This window comes from Vigna angularis, chromosome 9 (genome assembly GCF_016808095.1).
Source record: "Vigna angularis cultivar LongXiaoDou No.4 chromosome 9, ASM1680809v1, whole genome shotgun sequence".
NCBI classification, from domain to species: domain Eukaryota; kingdom Viridiplantae; phylum Streptophyta; class Magnoliopsida; order Fabales; family Fabaceae; genus Vigna; species Vigna angularis.
Genome location: NC_068978.1, coordinates 17,081,678 through 17,102,947, shown reverse-complemented (window position 1 = coordinate 17,102,947; position 21,270 = coordinate 17,081,678). Strand labels below are relative to the sequence as shown.

The 21,270-nt window shown below is 33.8% G+C and overlaps 2 protein-coding genes across 2 annotated transcripts; one reads left to right on the top strand and one right to left on the bottom strand.

Annotated features, from left to right (window-relative positions):
- The first annotated feature begins 8,134 nt into the window (after positions 1-8,134).
- Positions 8,135-9,814, top strand: LOC108347227 (uncharacterized). Its single transcript, XM_017586390.2, has 4 exons — positions 8,135-8,285; positions 8,411-8,536; positions 8,730-8,900; positions 9,392-9,814. Exons 1-4 carry the CDS (start codon positions 8,214-8,216, stop codon positions 9,464-9,466), a joined length of 444 nt encoding a protein of 147 aa, XP_017441879.1. The 5' UTR covers positions 8,135-8,213; the 3' UTR covers positions 9,467-9,814.
- Positions 9,815-14,878: 5,064 nt separating this feature from the next.
- Positions 14,879-20,936, bottom strand: LOC108347222 (non-specific lipid-transfer protein 1). The gene is made up of 2 exons (XM_017586385.2): positions 20,397-20,936; positions 14,879-15,120 (listed from the first exon to the last, which is right to left on the bottom strand). The coding sequence occupies exons 1-2, from the start codon at positions 20,738-20,740 to the stop codon at positions 15,111-15,113; spliced, it is 354 nt and encodes a 117-aa protein (XP_017441874.1). The 5' UTR covers positions 20,741-20,936; the 3' UTR covers positions 14,879-15,110.
- Positions 20,937-21,270: the final 334 nt, after the last annotated feature.

Below are 21,270 nucleotides of genomic sequence, written 5' to 3'. Positions count from 1 at the left end.
GGGTGGAGGGCAGATCTGGCGTATGGAGGGGCGGAGGGCAGATCTGTGACGAGCGGAGAACCACCCGAGGATGGAGGATTCTGTTAGCAAAATGATGAAGATGAAGTTTTGATGATGTCCAAATCAAGAGAAATCAAGATTCAAGATGTTATGAAGACTTGTATTGCTTTGGAAAGCTTTTGTAATACTCTAGGAAATATGTATAGGACTTAGATAAGAAAAAGAAAAGTGTTTTGTAAAATTACTATAGTAAATCATTGCAACAAAACACTATAGTACTATTCACATGAATAGTAACACTATTCACGTGAATAGTGACGGTTAACGGTAAGAGTATCGCACTTAACACGGACGTGGGAGAAACTAGTCGTTGAAGAAACTAGTCGTTTATGACTATTGAAGAAACTAGCCGTTTATGACCGTTGGACAAACTAGCCGTTTATGACCGTTGGACAAACTAGCCGTTTATGGCCGTTGGAGAAACTAGTCGTTAAGTTTGTCTTTTAGTAAATGGAAGAGCCTTTGGATGAGTCTATAAATAGACTCTCATTTCCTCTCAAGAAGAAGAACCAGAGACACAGAAACTCTTCCCTTGTGCTCAAAATACTCAGAAATTCTTGAGACTTGTGTGTTCTTGTTCGGCTTGTGAAACTCTTGTCTGTGGAGCTGGTGAAGTGTTGCTACGGTGACAGAGGAAATAGCCGGTTAATCCTTGGTGTGTCTAAGGAGGTGTTCGGAAGATAATCATCCTTCGTGAAGTATTCGGAGGAGGTGTTCATCCTTCGTGAAGTATTCGGAGGAGGTGTTCATCCTTTGTGAAGACTCAAAGGAGGTGTAGTTTCATCTATTGTGGTATCAAGAGAGGTGGTTTCTAAACTCTTACAAATTGTTTCTTTGTGATTGTAATTTGTAATTGTTTTGTGATTAGTGAATTGTTTATCTTGCTTTGAGATAAACGACTGGACGTAGGATTGGTAAGATCCGAACCAGGATAAAATCATCTGTGCAAATTTCTCTCAACCTTACTCTCTTTACTTGTCAATATTAATTGCTAAGTAAGTTTAATTGAGTAGAAATTAAAAGGCACACGTTTGAATTAAAAACCCTCTTGGTTTGTTATTCCACGCTAACCATTCCGCTGCAGCCGCTCTGACAATTGGTATCAGAGCTTGCTTTGATAGTCATTCAAATGGCAGGATCATATCAAACATTTGCAGAAAGCTTATTAAAGCTTATTGGCTTATTTAGCTTATTTGTGTTTATTCACTAATGCACTCTTTCTTCCATAAGTTGTGTTTTAAATACAGATTATTACCAAAAGCTTTAAATCAAAGGAGTTTTTGATCATCATCAAAAAGGGGGAGATTGTTAGCAAAATGATGAAGATGAAGTTTTGATGATGTCCAAATCAAGAGAAATCAAGATTCAAGATGTTATGAAGACTTGTATTGCTTTGGAAAGCTTTTGTAATACTCTAGGAAATATGTATAGGACTTAGATAAGAAAAAGAAAAGTGTTTTGTAAAATTACTATAGTAAATCATTGCAACAAAACACTATAGTACTATTCACATGAATAGTAACACTATTCACGTGAATAGTGACGGTTAACGGTAAGAGTATCGCACTTAACACGGACGTGGGAGAAACTAGTCGTTGAAGAAACTAGTCGTTTATGACTATTGAAGAAACTAGCCGTTTATGACCGTTGGACAAACTAGCCGTTTATGACCGTTGGACAAACTAGCCGTTTATGGCCGTTGGAGAAACTAGCCGTTAAGTTTGTCTTTTAGTAAATGGAAGAGCCTTTGGATGAGTCTATAAATAGACTCTCATTTCCTCTCAAGAAGAAGAACCAGAGACACAGAAACTCTTCCCTTGTGCTCAAAATACTCAGAAATTCTTGAGACTTGTGTGTTCTTGTTCGGCTTGTGAAACTCTTGTCTGTGGAGCTGGTGAAGTGTTGCTACGGTGACAGAGGAAATAGCCGGTTAATCCTTGGTGTGTCTAAGGAGGTGTTCGGAAGATAATCATCCTTCGTGAAGTATTCGGAGGAGGTGTTCATCCTTCGTGAAGTATTCGGAGGAGGTGTTCATCCTTTGTGAAGACTCAAAGGAGGTGTAGTTTCATCTATTGTGGTATCAAGAGAGGTGGTTTCTAAACTCTTACAAATTGTTTCTTTGTGATTGTAATTTGTAATTGTTTTGTGATTAGTGAATTGTTTATCTTGCTTTGAGATAAACGACTGGACGTAGGATTGGTAAGATCCGAACCAGGATAAAATCATCTGTGCAAATTTCTCTCAACCTTACTCTCTTTACTTGTCAATATTAATTGCTAAGTAAGTTTAATTGAGTAGAAATTAAAAGGCACACGTTTGAATTAAAAACCCTCTTGGTTTGTTATTCCACGCTAACCATTCCGCTGCAGCCGCTCTGACAGATTCGTGGAAGGATGGGGAGCAGAGGAAGTCAGTGACGGTGGCCAGAGATGGTGGATGGTGGATGTTGGCAAGCTTCGTGGGGGAGATGGTGGTGGCCAGAGATGCTTCTGTCGACGGTTTAGGTGGCGCGAAGAAGCTGAACTATGGCCTCTGACCACGCCGTTGGGGGAAGAACAAAGAAACCCTAGTTTGTGTTTCACCATGTGCGAAGAGGAAGAATAGAGAAACCTTGTTGTAATATTGTATCTTGTTTGATTCATGTTGTTGTAATATTGTGTCTTGTTTGATTCCGGTTGTTGTAATATTTTGTCTTGTTTGATTCTTGTTATGGATTTCTTGTTTGTTTTACATTCTTGAGCTGAAATTGGGAAATCTTGGGTTTGTTTGGCATGACAGAATGAATGAAGAACTAGAGTCTAAAGTCTGAAAAAATTAAAAAAAACGCGCTACTGCCTCGGTTATCTAAGAACCAAGGCATATTCCTGTCTTGTTTTATCTCGGTCTATAACCGAGGCATAAAACTTAACCTTTTTACCTCGTCCACATATGCCTCGGTTGTAGAACCGATGCCTATAAACATAAACAACCGGTGCCTTTTCTCTTTATTGTACTAGTGTTTTTACATCAATAATGGAAATATACCATTGTATATCCACATGCATTATGTGTATGAAATCATCCCAGAGAATAAGATGCTAATCATTATAGTTATTCAACTATGGATGATGTGAATACACTTTAAGTTATATTGTCGATAAACTTTTTATGAAATCAATCATTATCACTAAACTTTATGGTTTCAATGTAGGTATTAAACAAACAATTGTTAACAAGGGGAATGATCATGTCTATGGTTTCCTTAAAATTTTGGAAATAAAAATCTAGAATGTCATAGGTACATTCAAATGTGGATGGAGAAATCCAATAAAAGAATTTACATGGCCCCTTATATTAATGCGTAAGTTGAACTACCTCAGATTAGCTATTAAGTAACTAATTCCAAATCACTAATTAAATTTCTTGTTTAACATGTCTCATTGGCAATTGATGATTATTTATCCAATGGACAATAGTGTTGTTTTTTTATTCTTAATGCACAAGAACATTCACCATGAAAAATATAGTACACATGTATGTGGTAGTTATAAAAAATAATGTATTATTTATGTCATCAAATTTGTTGTAAACGACTAATGATTTATCGTTTTAGTGTTATGAATGTCCACATTATGTTGGGAGGTAAATTCACTTCATCTTCACATAACTTCCAAGTGATTGCTCCTAAGGTGTTAGTTTCCATTAAGCCTATTTTATATCTTGTATCATTTTTTTACATATTAATTACTTAAAATTTCATGTCTTAGTATAATAAGCAACAAGGAAGTTTTGAGTGTGGATACATTGTTATGTACTATATGTAGACCATAGCACATGTTGGTCTTAAAGATGCTTGGGATGGGGTAACATCAAAATATTAATCTTTGGTATATGTTGTTATGAAATAACTAATATACATTCTTTATTCCAGTTTTTTTTTACAATGTTGAACCATTAGGTCTGAGAGAATTGAAGAAATTAGGACTGAATGAGTCAAATATTTCTTGTAGCATAAAAATTAGTTTATATGTATCTTTCTTTTTTGTTTATTTAGTATTAGTTGTGTCTTTATTATTTAAGACAAATTTTGGTAAAGTTCATTGTTGGATTTGAATTATTGTCCATTTTTTTCTAATTATGTCTGTCTAGGACTGTAATGTGTTATTGTAATTGTAAACACAAATTTATAAAGAAATAGCACATATTATGTTAGCGGGCATTAATTGATCTAATACATCACCTATGAGATTAGTTAGTGTCATAACCAATCTAATACTTCTTTCGAAAAATATTGTTTTTGCCTTTTTAGCTAAAGGTATATATTACATCGATTATACAACCGATCTAATATATCTAAGACATATTACATCGATGTATATAGGTTCCAGAATCAATTTAATATATCTTTCTTACACTATTGTCATTATCTGCAAATAATTTTGTATGTAACATTACTTATAGATGTAAATAATATATGGACAATATCTAATTACTTATGGATTTTATACATTACAAGTAGATTTTGGTTGTGGGAATTTTTTTTTTGTAGTTAACAATTTTTTATATTTTTATTTTTCTTTTTCAACTTATTCACATAAGTATAATTTTATCACTACTATTGTATAAATATATTTTATTTGCTATAATATAATAATTTAATATCACATGAATCTTATTTATCTCCATCAACATGGACTGAAATTCAACAAATGAAACATTTATGTTAATTTTAAATTATTATTATTAATTTAATATTTGTTAATTGTGTGATTTCATTTAACTGTTATAATATAATATTTATTAGTGTAAAAAATTATATTTCATTAAAAATTTAGAGAAAAAAGGAAAGAGACCTTTGAAATATTTTTAAACTTGAATGTTTGTTTTTCTTTTATAATTTCTTAAAAATACTTTATCAACTTTGTTTCATTAATTTTTGCAATATTAATAAATATTTAGATTGTCTTGAAATTTTATTTCTGTATAATTGTATAATATTTTATATAATTATTTTACTTTTATCCCATTGTTATCTAATACTTTAATTTGAATTCTTACAATTATAATTTCTTTTTAAATATTTAACATTCAAAATATTATATGTCTTTTTGAATATTTTGATAATATCGTATCCTTTATTGTGTTTATAAAACCTAATTAAGTAATATTAAAATAATAAAAAAAGCGATTACGGGGTCTGAGTATGCCTATTACCCAGTAGAAATGAGGATAAAACAAAAAGTTTATATCCATTATATATAGATATAGAAATATAAATGTATGTTTTCTTTTGAGAATAAAATAATGAAACTCATCACATCTATTTTGTTGTCATCCCTTATAATATTTACTTTTATGTAGATTTAGAAAAGCTCCTCAAATAAAACATCTACGTCAGATTAAATCTTATTCGGATTGGGTCAAAGTTAATAGTAATGGTTCTATAAGAGGTAATCCTAATTAAATGGTCACTAAAGAAATTTTCAAGAACTATAGAAGTAAATATTTCGAGAGTTTCTCAACTTAGTCTACAATACCTTATATGCTAAAGTGTAAAAATTCATTGCTAAGAAGATTTCCAAAGATAGGTTGGAGTGTGATTTTATCTTGGTGTGTCAAGCCTTTGGTAATTCTACCATTGTGCCTTGACTTTTAAAGCTTGTTGAGAAATATTTTTGAAATTGTACGAACATTAAGTTTGAGGTTTCACACATTTTTCATCAAGGTAATATGGGTGCTTATTTACTTGCTAATATAGAAGTAAAGAATAAGTCTTTTTTTTCTTGGGTTTGAGTTTTTACCCTTTGGTTTTTTTAGAAACAAAAATATTTACAGAATCTAGGTTTTGTTAGCTTTTTTGGTATGTGATAACCCTTTTTTCTAGTATGGGTTTGCTTCGTCACTATGTTTATTTGTACCGTTTTTATCTCTTGTTTCACGGATGGTCATAAGAAGGCAAAAAATTGTTGAGATTTGAAAGTGTGAATCTAGTTGAAATGGTAAAGCTTAGTAGAAATGTTTATCATGATTTTATAAAGAATAATTAATAAGATGGTTGGTTGATATCTTAATGGGTAGAGACAGTGTTGGAGAGAAGCAGTAACATTTAGGTGATAAATAAAGAAGGGCACGTGCGGAATGAGGAATGAAATATTAATTGATAAAAAAATGGATAGGAAATGTTGTGGGCTTAACGCGGAGAAGAGAGGGAATCTGCACGTGACAGAGGGAATGGATTATAGAGATGCATGGGGTTGGATTGGAATTGGCAGTAGCGGAAGAAGGCACGAAGGGATTCCATTCCATCATAAGCATCGATAACTGCGAAGGATGCGTCAAACGTTGTTTAGCTGTCAATCCCTCCAAACCCCTCTCACGGGGCTCCCATTCATTCCACTCCACTCTTTTCTCCCAAATACCCTTTCCCACAACAATACTTAATATTAAAAATATTTCATTGCACCTGTCCTATATTTCTATGCAATACTCTCCTGTAACAATACATTTATAAAATTATGATCATATTTTAGATAATAAATTCCAATTAAAATTATAAAATTTATTTACACTCACTTGTATTTATATTTTTCATCAATTTAATATCTCTAATATATTTTCTTATCAAGGGCGTTGAAAAACTTCAAATATTAAAAATGAGACATTTTTATTTATTAAGAAATATTATATTAAATGGTATTATAACTTTATTTAAAAATTTATTTTTTGAATTTTTTGAGGCACTTTTTATAGGTTTAAAAAAATTAATACTAAAAAAAGTTAAGAATTCTTTTTTAGTTCTAAAGTGAGAAATTTAGTCTTGAGTAAGCTCTATTCACATATATATTTGAACCGTGACACTAAATATTTGTAAGAAATCTGATAATAACTTAATTAGATGAAATAATAAATTTAACCAATTTTGATAAAATAAGTTATAACATGACTTTCATATTATATTAAAAAATGAATTTTACATTTAACTCGATCTTACAAAATCAAGTTGTAAGATGACTTATATATAATAAATTTATTACGAAAACTAATTAGTGTGTCTTTATATTATATTATTAGGAAGCAATAAATTGTAAAATGAAGTGGTAGATATAGGTTGCTTTCACAGAACGAGCTCTTGGTAAAAAGGACAGAAACATAAAAGAAAAATATCTAGAGAGCAATTAATTCCAAGTTGCTTAGAGTGAAATCAAATCAAAACTGGATATGAATGTATATATTATCAACATAATCATGAATTTTTATGTGAAAAGGGTGAACAAAATAGTGAGTAAACTAGTTACTCTTCCTTAATAATTTCGTACAATGTGAGGCTGAACTCTATATCTTGCTCTATGACTTTCGTCATATTAATTAACCTAGCTAGCCTCTTGATTTCAACGCATGTTTGGGAGTTTTTCCTTTTCTCTCCATGTTTATGTGAGACATTGGTAGTTTAAACAACTATACAAAGCAGTCCTTAAAAAGGAAGAGAAAAAAGTGACTTATAAGAAAGTTTACGAATGAGGCACTGACATTTGCATTTAGTTGTTTGTGATTAGTGACACCCTAATACTTTGGCTTTATATACTTGTCTAAGTCCTTGGGACTAGAATCTTGAATAGGATGTATCATAAAGGAAGATCAATAACAACAACATCTGTGGAAAAGAAAACAGAAAAAAGAAAAACTACATTGTGTTATCGTGCATGTTTCTAAACATGATATATATATACATATATATATATGTATATATATATATACATATGTATATATACATATATATATATATATATATACATATATATATATACATATATATATACATATATATATATATATATATGTATATATATATATATATAGGTGATGAATCTTCAAATATTCTACCAATTTGCATTTGTACATAAATTATTATTTCGGTAGCATTTCGTATATATTAATTTGTTCACAAAAGTCCTATATACGGTAAGGCCAATTTCGTAATTCAGTTTTCAAAAGCATAATTTGTTGTGGGGGATATGTAGGTAGTCGTGAGGGAAACAAACAAGAGATCACAAATATTATTTACACCAACCTTCCTATATATAAAAAAAAAAAACCAGCCCCTAAGCCTCAGATGGGAAAGAAAAGGCATCAAGAAACCAAAACCCAAAATCAATCAGAAGAAAGTTGGAAGAATCATGGATTCTAGGAGGCGTAGAAATATGCAACGCAAGTTGCAACAACTTCGATCGGTCACAAACTCCAGTGCTGTAATTCATTCGCTCTTCACAATGATTATAATATATATATGATGCATGTTAACTTTGGCTTGCTACCTTCAAAGCTTGAATCAAGAACCTCATTAGTTTCTACTTGTTTTTGCTTAATCTTGCAGGTTAACAAAGCCTCAATTATTGTGGATGCCACAAGATACATAGAGGAGCTGAAGCAAAAAGTCGATGGATTGAACTCTGAGCTTGCAACCGCTGAATCATCAATCTCCCAAGGCGAATTACCCATGGTACTTACTGTACATACATACAAATAAATAAATATATATATATATATATATATATATATATATATATATATCAGAGAAATCTAATTGAAGATTAAAAGGATATTACATCCTTTAAATGCATCAGTTATATTCTGTTTTTTTTTCATACAATAATTACATGAACTTTTTGTATATATCTGCAAACATTTCACAGGTCACTGTAGAAACCCTAGAAAGGGGTTTCCTCATTAATGTGTTTTCAGAAAGAAATTGTCCCGGCATGCTTGGGGCAATTCTGGACGCGTTTGAAGAACTGGGACTCGATGTGCTTGATGCTAGGGTTTCTTGTGAAGACACTTTCCAGCTTGAAGCTGTTGGAGGAGAAGTAAGAAAATTAACACAACCATATAAATGATGATTTAATTCCTTTATTTTTTTTTCTATCTTAATAAGAATAGTTTAAATCATATAAATGATGATTTACCAAATTGATAGTTAATTCTTCTTTTAATTTCAAAGTCCAAAGTACTGACATAATAATGAGTGTGGCTCCCATGTGTAGATTCGTTTAACCGTGTTGTGTAGTTGCATGGGCCTTGTATCAGCCAATAAAGCAAGAATAACGATACTATATTATAGATAAATTTTATATGAAAAATTATACAATTTTAAGACAGGGATAAGAAGAAGAAACAGCAGCATTAGATAAGATAAGTGATGTGATGGAAAAAGATTAAAAAAAATCGAAAACAAAATTATTAGAGGGCGTTCCATTAAGCATATATACATAGACAGGTACATTATCCATGTTTTGTCATGGAGTTACAGTGTTGATTTTGATGGGTTGTAACACTGAAAAACGTTTTGGTTTTGCAGAGTGAAGAGAAGGAAAACATCGATGCACAAGTGGTGAAGCAAGCAGTGATGCAAGCAATCCAAAACATGGATTAATCAAAGGAAATTGTTCTAAGAAAGTAGCAGGCTGGTTCTAAAAATCTTTGTATTAAATATTAAAAAGTTACGTATCCTAGTGAGAGAGTTGAAGTTTGATACTATATTCTGCCAAAATGTAAAGTACCTCTCAATGACCCTTACATGTGATGTGGCTTCTTCGTTTGTAGGAAAGAACAAATGGACAGGGATCGTCCAGGTTAATGGGTGTTTTAATTAGAATTCTAAGAAGTTTGGAAGAAAGGAAGAAAAAAATAATATTCTTTTTTGGGTTTCCAAGAAACACACTCATTGTCAATTTATGTTTATTAAAGTCTATTTAAGTTGTAATCTTCAATAGTTTTATTATGCTTGTTGCATTTTAGTCTGTCTGGGGTATATATAGTTAACCGGAAACTAACAAACCATACGAATTTAAAATTAAAGGTTGAATATGAAGGTTCTTTTCAATCATTATTTAAATTTTCCAACCAATAAAAAGTTGACACGATACCTCAAAATGTAATGTCCTTAAATATTACGTGGTTGCCTTTTTTAATGGGGTTGTAGTGTTTGAAATTATTCATAATTTATTCATGAGATACCCGTGTGTAATGTTATTTTATATACTATGACAATGCATTAGAGTAAGGAATTAAAATATTATATGTTTAAATTCTTGTAATTCAAATATACGGTGTTTTACCTAATAATAGTAAACAGCTGTTCGAAATATACGTAAGGAAAACACAATGAGAGAAATGCGGCAAGAGAAGTTTGTGACAATATATATATATCATGGTAGAAAACTTCTATGTCTTATAGCAACTACAGATGAAGCGGTTTTATCAATCAACAAAAAGTAGAAATATAACTTAAGAGGAAAAATATAAATATAACTTTAGACCTTTAATTTTAAAAACACCAAATGTAAGAAATTCCTAGTCATCACAGGAGTGATAGAGTATAGTGACAAAAGTTTTCAAAAGGGTTTTTTAAAAGTGGACCTAAAACATTATATAAATAGAAGGGTGTTAAAAAGGCCCACAATGTCAAATAAAAAATGTTCCAACTAGGCCCAAACACTAGTAAAAAAAAAGGCTCTTTTAACGCGACATATATGTTTCGGTTTTACTGAAACCGAGGCGTATAAAAGTGCAGTGGCATTTCGGTAAATATTAAGCAGTTATATGTCTCGGTTATATTTGAACCGATGTCTATAGATGTTATTATCTTGAGTAGAAGGCCAACCAAGGCATATAATATAAATTTTAAATGGTTTAGACACCGGTTCGCTGTGTAACTGATGCACTTAAAGAGTTTAGGCACCGATTTTAAATATAACTAAGGCATATACCCTTAGGTTAAAATCAAAAACCCTCTCTCGTAGACTCTCGCACTCTCGCTCTCATCTCTCGCGCTCTCATCTCTCGCTCTCATCTTTGCCTCCCTCCCTCTGTCACGATTTCTTCTCTCCACCAAACCCCATCATCAGACCGCCACCATCACCAGCCATTACGGTCGCCGCAACCACTGCCGTTCAACCACGCCGTCGGCCACCACGCGCAAACCCGCAAGCCGCCACCACAACGCCTTCGTTCTCGTCCAAACTCCATGGAGGTCGCGACCACGCATCGATAGCTTTCTTCTTCCTTCTCCATGCCACCTTTCGCCTCGCCGCCATCAGGAGCCACCACCACCTCGTTGTGTGTGACGGCTTCGAGTGCGGCTTCCAGATCCAGATCCAGATCGCGATCCCCTTTCTCTCCCTTTCTTTTTGTTTCTCAGATGGTGCTGTTCGTGGACCGCTTGGTGCGGACCGGGCAGTGGTGGAGTCGCTGGCCTAGCACCCGCTTGTCGCTTGCCGTCAGGAGCGGCTTGCCGTCGGGAGCCGCTTCTTGCTTGCCGCTTGCCGTCGGGTGCCAGTGGTTTCTTTGATTTTTTTTTCCAGCTCTGTAATGTATCTGAAGTATGATTTTCTGATGTTCTGATGTATCTGAACTTTGATACTCTGTAATGATTTTTGGATTCTATTTTCTGATTTTTTTTTTTCATTTGTTATATGCTCTGTAATGAAGAACATTGATTCTTTCATCCCACTGGCTTTTGTTATATGCTTTGTAATGTATGTATCTGAACTTTGATGCTCTGTAATGAATCCTGGAGTGATTTTCTGAACTATTAAAGGTTTGAGGAAAAGGACCCAGCAGGTTCAGTAGTTTTTTGAATTTGTTTTTATTAAAATTTTCTAAGATACGGTCTCGGTTCAAAAGAGGACCGAGGAAAAAACTGATCTCTTTTTGACTCAGTTCACAACCGAGGCATTAAACTTATCCTTTTTACCTCGCCTCTATATGCCTCGATTGTAGAACCGGTGCCTATAAGCGAAATTAACCGGTGTCATTTCCCTTTATTACACTTGTGAAAATAACTTACTAAACATATTGTGATATTATATATAACTTATATATTTAAACTATTTATATGTATCTTATATTAAATTTATACTGTGTGTGTGAGATCCGTCTTTTTAAATTTAACGTTATTTTGTTTTACCTTTTATAATATTTTAAATTTTCAATTTGAAATCTTAAAACTAATATTTTGTTACTTATATTGCAGTAAAAAAATAGTTGAAATAAATTACTAGTTCATCTTCCAAAGTCACTACTCTATAATATAACTATGTATTTTCCTCTTTCATCCAAATATGTAATTATATATTTTCTATAACATCATTTTCATTCAAATAATACATTATGCATCGGATATTGAAAAATGATATATATATATATAATATATATATATATATATATATATATATATATATATATATATATAGATCTAGTGTCAGAACCCATTAAAACTCACTCAAAACCCCCAAGTACTGGAAGCCAAGTGTCAAGGAGAGAGAGTCAGAATTTTGGATGGTGGAAAATAGGTGGCTGTAGGATAGTGGCCGTTCGTTTTAGTGACGGCAGTAGTTAATGCCAAATTTCAAACTCTGTGCCACTTTCTGCATGCAACCCTTCTTTCCCAGATCTGAAACTTCCATTTTTTCCTCATTCTCTCTAAAAAGCTCCTACTTCTCTCTAAGAAAGCTTACTTTTTTCTTCTTCTGATCACCACTCAGGCACCGTTGAAGTTCTTCCGGTGTCGAGAGCTTCCGTTTAAACCGTTCGGTTTTTCATTCTGAGTTGGTAAGTTCATCCCTCTCTTAGTTGTGCAGTTTCCTGTACATGCAAACCAAGTTTCTGGTTGCATGGGTTTCTTATCACTTTCTGAATACATTTCTGGGTTGTTATTTGGGTAGTTTCTTGAAGCGTGAACTATAATCTCTTAAGAAATCTAGTGGAGGACCAGTATTCTGCCTCTGTAAGCGTTCGGTTACGTTACGAAGTAAGGGAAGCTTATATAATTTGATTTTAATTCTTGTTTTGAATGGTTGAGTATTGGATGAATATGAAGTATGAATGTATGATGATAAATGATGAGGAATGAATTGATGTAAGGATGAATCATATGTTTGTAGTTCTCTGTAAAAATTGATGTTTGTCACTGAAGGTCATCATTGACCGATCGATTCCCTTGAGCGTTCGGTCTGGACTGAATCTTTCATTTGGGAAGAAACAGTTTAAGACCGATCGGTTTATCTTAGTAAACTTGTGAAAGAAGTGTTCGGTCTATGTTTAGTTTTCCCATTTTATATTTTTCAATCAGTGTAGTCAAAGTATTCAAATAACTTCTTAAAAGTTCTTAAATCTTATGTCCCACTTTTGTTAGAAACAACTTATATGTAATTAAATTCAGAATATATTCCTTCATTTATAACTTATTAGTGCTCGGTCATAAACCGGGTTCTCTCTCAATAGTGCTAGGTTTTAAACCAAGCGTTCGGTTTCATCTCAGTAATTTATCATTACCATTTTTTAAAATAGCAGTGTTCAGCCAAACTCAATAATGTTCGATTTCTGTAATGCTTAGTCCTATACTAGCACTAGTCCCCTTTTATGTTAGTCTCATACTAACAACTAAGTATAAATAGCGTTCATTTTATTCAAAACATTCAGTCTGTTATTAGTATTCGGTGTTATAAAGCGTTCAGTCTCTATCAATGATGTTCGGCCTAGAGTCTTAGTACTCGGTCTAGGCTTTGTGGCGTTCGGTTTGAACTCTTAAGGGTCAGTTTAATGAAATGGTTCATATTGTAAATAGCATTCGGTCCTGTTATTTACTATGGAACGTTATTCCTTTCGGTTTCTTTCATAGCTCTGATGATAACTCTTTCGGTTCTAATTTGTTTGGGAGCTAAAGACCTCTCGGTCTCACTCCTAGCATTCGGTCTCGTCTCTATGTTGAAGGCTATCATTCAGTATTCAACTTCATATTGAATTTCTATTGCGATTGGTTTGGTTTGAGATTTGAGAATACATTATGATGAATGTAATGGATAAAAACGAGTTTGATTATGTAAGAGTATTCCGGGGAGGAATATCTCATGAAATGGTATTGGAATGGTAAAGTATGAATGTGGACAAAGCTAAGCTGGTGTTCATCCTGATATTCCGTGATTTCTCCTTCTCACGTAGAGGAGGGTAAGTCATGTGTGGGAATGGCAGGAGGTCCTAGTCCATAAGGTTAACTTGGACGGAACAGATTAACCTCGGGTGGCAGTTGTTGAGGGTATCCCAATTACTACATCACCTGGGTGCACTAACGTCGTAGCTACACAAAATTCATACAGTCCAGACGGTCTAAGTCAAATGTTGTTTTCTTGCATGCTATAATGAATGATTAATTTTGTACAATTGATTGGTGTGAAACCTATGTGATATGAAAATGTTTGCCATGAATTAAATTACATAAGCTTACCCTTTTCCTGTCTTGTCTACTTCGTTGCTTCGTCTATCTTTGTTCCTGTTGCAATGATCACCCGTGTGGATGTGAGTAGAAGGAGAAGAGCTGCTGGAAGAGGCATTGGAAGATACTTTGGTCGAAGCGGAAGTGAAGACTGAACAGTAGAACCGTCCGGTCTAAGCTATTTTGTAAATCGTTCGGCTATTTATTGTAGCTTCTATTTTATTTGTATTGTAGAACCATTCGGTGTAAGAGTATTTTGAATATCGTTCGGTCTTGGCTGTAGGATTCTAAGCTTGCAAAATTCACGGCGACTATGTAAGGCCGCTCAACCATAATCGTACCTCCCTTGTATGTGAAACTGATCTATAATATTATGAATGTGATTATTCTATTATATGGCTCTACACTGTATTTTTGGGATGTTACATCTAGTACCATGGTGTAAGCCAACTTTGGTGGATGTAATTATGAGGGGCTATTTAAAATTTTATAAGCCCTCTATGATTTTAAAATGTTGCCAACGAACCCAGAATCATGTAGTGAAAACAACGAAATTGCAAAAGTTAATGAATTTGAAAAAAAAAAACACATAGTTGCCATTATTAATGCCCCAAAAACAACATGGACAAATTTCAGTGAACGCGATAACATAACTAGAACAAAGTTTGAACTTATACATAATGATACAAAGAACACTCACATAAGTGTTCATCACCCTTTGATTTATTTAGTTCTTCAACACAATCATCAGATATAGTACATACATACACCTTCCACTTTTTTTCTTCTCCGGATCAATTAGCCATCACCTGATCCTGCAATATTGTGTAACCTATTAAACAATCAAGTAAAATAACTAAAGAATTTAAACTGATATAACTATCTAACTCCATTGACGGTAGTAATAGAAAATAAAAATAGAAAATAAATGAAAGATTCATTACTCTAAATGTATTGAATGTTTTATATTTACTGTGAGTCAATTTCATTAAACAAAGGGATGAATTGAAACTTTTATAAAAACATAATTCACTATGACGCTTGCAGGTTTTGACAAGTTTGCGACGTGGGTGTAGGGTGGACATAAGCCAACATGGTCCACGTCCTTTTGTTTATTCTTTGTAAACCACTCACTTTACCCTTTCACTGCATTTTGATTTCCCTATTTGCAAGCCACCACCAAACCAACCAGCCACCGACTAAATTAGCAACCATCAAACCAGAAAATCGTTGAACCAATTGATGACAAACCTGCTTCTCACATGTTCTTATTGTTAGAAAAGGAAGAGAATGGGGGTTTGGACCTAGTGCGCCTAACTAAACAGTTTGTGATGCATAGTGTATCTGACAGAACGTTAATGCTTCTGCACCGAACGCTAAGAACACACACCAATAGAGCATTGCCGCACTGACGCTAGAGAATGAACCAGCAGGACACGAACAACACCGAACGGTCAAGTACCGTAGCACTGCACGGTCAATTAAGTGACCAAAGAAAGAAAGGAGCAAAACTCTAAACGCATTGAAAACGTTGTATTATTCACTGATCTCACTTACAAAATCAACACTAAAATAGGTACAAAAGTTCAGTATTTATAATAGGAAAAATATAACTGCCAAGACAGTTAAACAGTAGTTGCCTTGGCTAACTAACTAACTGACTCGGTTTACACTCTAACACTCCCCTCTAAGCCGATCACCTAGGGAGGTAGCACCCATCCTCGCCAGCCTACCTCGCGGAGCGTCGAGACCGAACAGTGTGTTCGGTGACACATAGAACTGAACTTGCCAATCCGTTGAGCAATTGTCCCTGCCAATCACGTGGCGAAGGCGAATGCCAATTTGAGCGAGCTGTGCGACCAAGACCGAATGGTGCGAAAGAGCGACTGAGTGACGTGACTGAACGGTGTGAGGGCACAAATTGAGTGCGTGATTGCCAGTTTAACGCTCCTGAGCGACACCCCGCTCGGTTGAATGAATGTTGTGGTCGAGTGTTTTGGTGTTCGTCATGTCTCGGTTCACTAGTGACTCCTCATGCCTCTTTGGCAGCATTACCTTCAGCGTTTTTGTTCTTCCCAACTGGAAGGTCAACTAACTTCCAGATTTCATGCTTCCCAATGGAATCAACTTCTTCTCTCATTGTATCCCTCCATACGGATTTCTTCAAGGCTTCTGTTTGACATATCGGTTCTGCACCTACAAACATATAGTGCACCAGATCCTTCTCATCACCAGTATGTGCAACATTATTCACCTCACATTCACGAAACCTTTGTGGAAATGTGTCTCCTTCCTCTACTTCTAGATTGCACATCCTTACTACTTCCAGAATTTAATTTTGGCTCTATTGTATTGCAAGATTCTTCACACATCTTAGACTTCACTATGCTGATATGAAATGTTCTATTCTTCGAGATCTTGCTTCTCAAGATTAGGTTTTTGGTTTTATCAAACAACTCAACCTTATTAAAGCCTCCCATTACTACTGTAAAACCCTTTTGAATTAATTGGCCAATACTCAGAAGATTGCATCTCATTGTAGGCACAAACAACACATTAGTTATAGTGGCACTCGAGCTATTCTTCCTTCTTATAACAACATCACCAATTCCATCTACCTTTGAGTTGTTGTCTTTAGCAAATTTCACCCTACTCTTCTTGGTTTCATCAAAATTCACCAACCATTCTCTATGGCACGTCATATGATTCGAACATCCCGAATCCAAATACCACAATTTATCTTCAGAGTGTGAGCTTACTGTAGTGTAGCTGCCATCAATGTGAGGGGTTCTGAATCAGACTCTTCTTGAGCTATGTAGACCTCCTTTCCTTGACCCTTCTTTTGTTCTTCCTCTTTAGTATAGCACTCATAAGAGTAGTGCCCATACTTATGACAATTGAAACATTCAACATTCCTCTTATCCTTCTTGTGGAAGTTCTTATCTGGTTTGTCTTCCTCCTCTATTGAAGACTCATCTTGATCTTCATTGCTCTTATCATTTCTCCACTTCCCTTTTGCAATTTCCCCTTCCATTTCTTGAATTTCTTTTGTCCTTCATTTCAGGAATGATGTGCCTTCAACGCTTGATCATCATTCCGAATGGGTTTCTGTCAAACAGTCTCATCTCGTGTGCTTCTAGGGAACTTTGCAATTCTTCTATCTTCATCTTATCCAGCTCTCTTGATTCTTCTATAGCCATAACTATGTAGTCGAATTTCTGAGGCAAAGACCTCATGATCTTCTCAATGATCATTAAGTCCGAGATGACTTCTCCTCATCCCTTCATTTGATTGGTGATGGCAATCACTTTGTCAAAGTACTCTCTGACTTTATCACCTTCAATCATCTCCATCAACTCATACTACCTCCTTAGCGTCTGCAACTTGACGTTCTTGATCTTTTCACCTCCAGTATGACACCTGATCAAGATACTCCGAGCTTCCCTTGCAGTCTTCGCATGATGGATCTTCTCAAAGTGAACATCGTCTACACATTAGTGAATAATGAACAATGCCTTATGGTCTTTCTTTCTCTTCTCGGCCTCTTGATCATCAGCTGCACCCGCAGGAAATTCTTGATGATCGCCTTCAATCACTTCAAGCACATTTTGGTATCTGAATAGGACCTGCATTTGTGTACTCCATATACTCCATTTTTTCTTCGTGAGAATTAGTAGATTAGCGGACGATATATCACATTTAGCCATTCTTTACACACTTGATCTTTCACCAAGAAACACAGTCCTAATCTTCTTCATGCTTCAATCACCTTTCCGCCAAGCCTTAATGATTTCTGAAGCTCCCAAGTCTCGAACCTGACTCTGATACCACTGTTAGAAAAGGAAGAGAACGAGGGTTTGGACCTAGTGCGCCTAATTGAGGAGTTTGTGATGCATAGTGTGCCTGATCAAATGCTAATGCTTCTGCACTGAACGCTAAGAACACAAACCAATAGAGCATTGTCGCACTGACGCTAGAGAACGAATCAGCAGGGCACGAATAGCACCGAATGGTCAAGTACCGTTACACTGCACGGTCAATTAAGTGACCAGAGAAAGAAAAGAGCAAAACTCTAAACGCACTGAAAACGTTGTATTATTCACTGATCTCACTTACAAAATCAACACTAAACTAGGTACAGAAGTTCAGTATTTATAATAGGAAAAATATAACTACCAAGACAGTTAAACAACAGCTGCCTTGGCTAACTAACTAACTGACTCGGCTTTACACTCTAACACTTATAAGTATCAATTTGTCCTAGATATCATGGACCATACTGCATTTTTAAATTATCCTTTTGTTAACTCACTAAATAAAAATAGGCCAAAAAAGTCCTATATACAAAAGAAGATTAGAGTCAAGTTGGAGTAAATTTGATCTCCTTTGTAAAACTTTAATTAATTCTTAAATATTTTTTTATAATAACGCAAGTCCTTATAATATTTTTAAATTATAAATTAATCTTCAAATATTTACATTAATTATAAATTGTGTCTTTATTTACTTTTTACTTTTGTAACTTAAATGTTAGGCCTACTCAACTTATATAACTAGTCAAACATTAATATTAGTTATTTTTATCTACACGCAACAATTCATGAACCAAAGTATATACAAGCAAAAAGGAGTAGCCTTTCTACCTAGGTTTTGAACCGATGCATATGTAAAGATCTTTTGTTTCAGTTGGTTTTGAAATGAATTGAAGGTTTTTGGTCTATTTAAAATCTTTTTTTTTCTTTTTTTATCTAATGGGACAACTGAAACCTAACACATTTTGAATAATTATATATATATATATATATATATATATATATATATATATATATATATATATATATATATATATGAGTTAAAGTTATTTTCTTTATAAACTCTCTAACACGTTTTGTCAGTTTTAGAAAAGTTTATATTCTTCTTACACATTTTTGTCCCTTTGTGTTTTATTCAAAGATTTAGTTACCGTGATGTAGTTTAAAAAGAGAAAAACATTTATAATCCATATTCTATGTCTAAGCTACTTAAACGCAACGTTCAAGTAACTTTTAAGATGTTCAATGACTATTAAAGAATTTAAAATAACTCTTTTTTTCAACATCCTTTTAAAGAAGAAAACAGATCTTAAGTCATAGTTTGTAAGTGTTATAAAAAAACCCTATCAAAATATTTTTTTCCTTAATAACTTTCTAATAATATTGTTGTGTTCATTTAGAAAACTAAAAGAGAGAGCTTAAACATAGTAAATGTCAAAAGATTCATTAGTGAGCAAAAACTATTATATATTCATCACACTTAAGATAATTTGTCTTATCTAAAAGTAGTGGTCTTAAAAAAGTACTCGATTTTTAAGTCAAAAATTACTAAGTATGGAGTAATACTTGATGGATTAGATAAGAGTAATTATATTCCAAAATAATATTCATACATATTAACAAAAAGGTAGCTACTAGTCGAAAGAATATCTATTGTAATTTGTATCACATTAATCCATATAAAATCATTTCAAATAATTTCTTCACTCATTATGTTTATATTGCATGTTATTGAACCTACACTAACCTAAGAATGAAAATTATTTAAACTCAGTTTTCGAAAAGGTTTTTAACAAATCATCTGTTAAATATAAAAGTATCGTCTGAATTAATGCACATCATTAGATAATATCAGCAAAAACTATGAAAAACTTTTAAATACAATAATATCTGTAAAAACTATGAAAAACTCTTAAATACAATCTTTATATTTTATTCTTAAAGCTTTAGATATAATATTAAAAAAGTTAATTTTAATTTTTAAAAGGTATTAGTTTGACATTGATGGATTTGATATCCATCCTTAAACGTTAACAGATGGATTGACCAATAAATTAAATGGATTCCATTTTATAATAAATCAAAGTGAAATAATAAAAATTGCATAAGAACAATTCCAGTAATATAAAATAGAAATATATTAAACAAAAGTTATAAAATTAAAAATGAAGGGATATGCTCATTTCATTTTTTAAATAAATATAACTCTTAATATGTTTTCTTTAATTATTTATAATATATATATATATATATATATATATTTGTGTATGTGAACATACCCGTTGCAGTTGGTGGAACGGCTAATCTGGTAGGGGATCCTCACTCTACATCTTCCTGGGAGTGAAGCTGCGGTATTGAAATTAAGCCGAGAAATGGAACCAGCAGAGGATTTCAGGCAATTGCACGCGGTCCGGCGGTCGGCGGTGGTTCTCGCAGCGGTGTTGAGGCTCCTCACTCCTTCGCAGCACTGCGGCGGTGGCACTCCACCAGGACCCCGAAGGTAACCGAGGCATGGGGATATGGCACGGGCTACTTGGCCGCACGTGATAGATTGTGTGAAGGGTGCAGTCACTAGCACCATGCACATGACCGCAACCACGCTTGCAAATTTGAGAGCAGCCATCAGAACTCAGTAACAATTGTAAAGTTGTTGTTGTGATGTTTATCTGCTTGGACGTGGAATTTATTTGCTTAGAGTACAAGTGCTGCGAAAAACTAGGGTTTATATAGATCATATTAGACCAAGAGACTAGGATAGAGTCGAACGTAGCCGATGGCTATTGAGGAAGGATGGGCTACTGATCTTCATCAATATTTTTTAGATTAAAGTAATATTGTTTTTAAACTAAAGTTAGTTTAATGTTTAATTTGTATGCAAATACACTAGAGTTTAATCTTTCCATTGGTATGAGCTTCATCTGCTAAAGTTTTGAATTAAATTGGTTAGGTTTTGAAGTAAAACGTGTAGCCATATCCCACCACTGATGAAGAATAGAACAATGTTCACGGCACTGAAAAAGGAAGTCCCACCTTCTTCTATTACTTCCATTGACTTACTTTTTGCATATTGAATTGCATTTATCAGGGTAACCTTTGTTTGTTGGTTTAATTGGGAATTCCTATCTTGTTGCAAAGTTTAATTAAAATTTACAT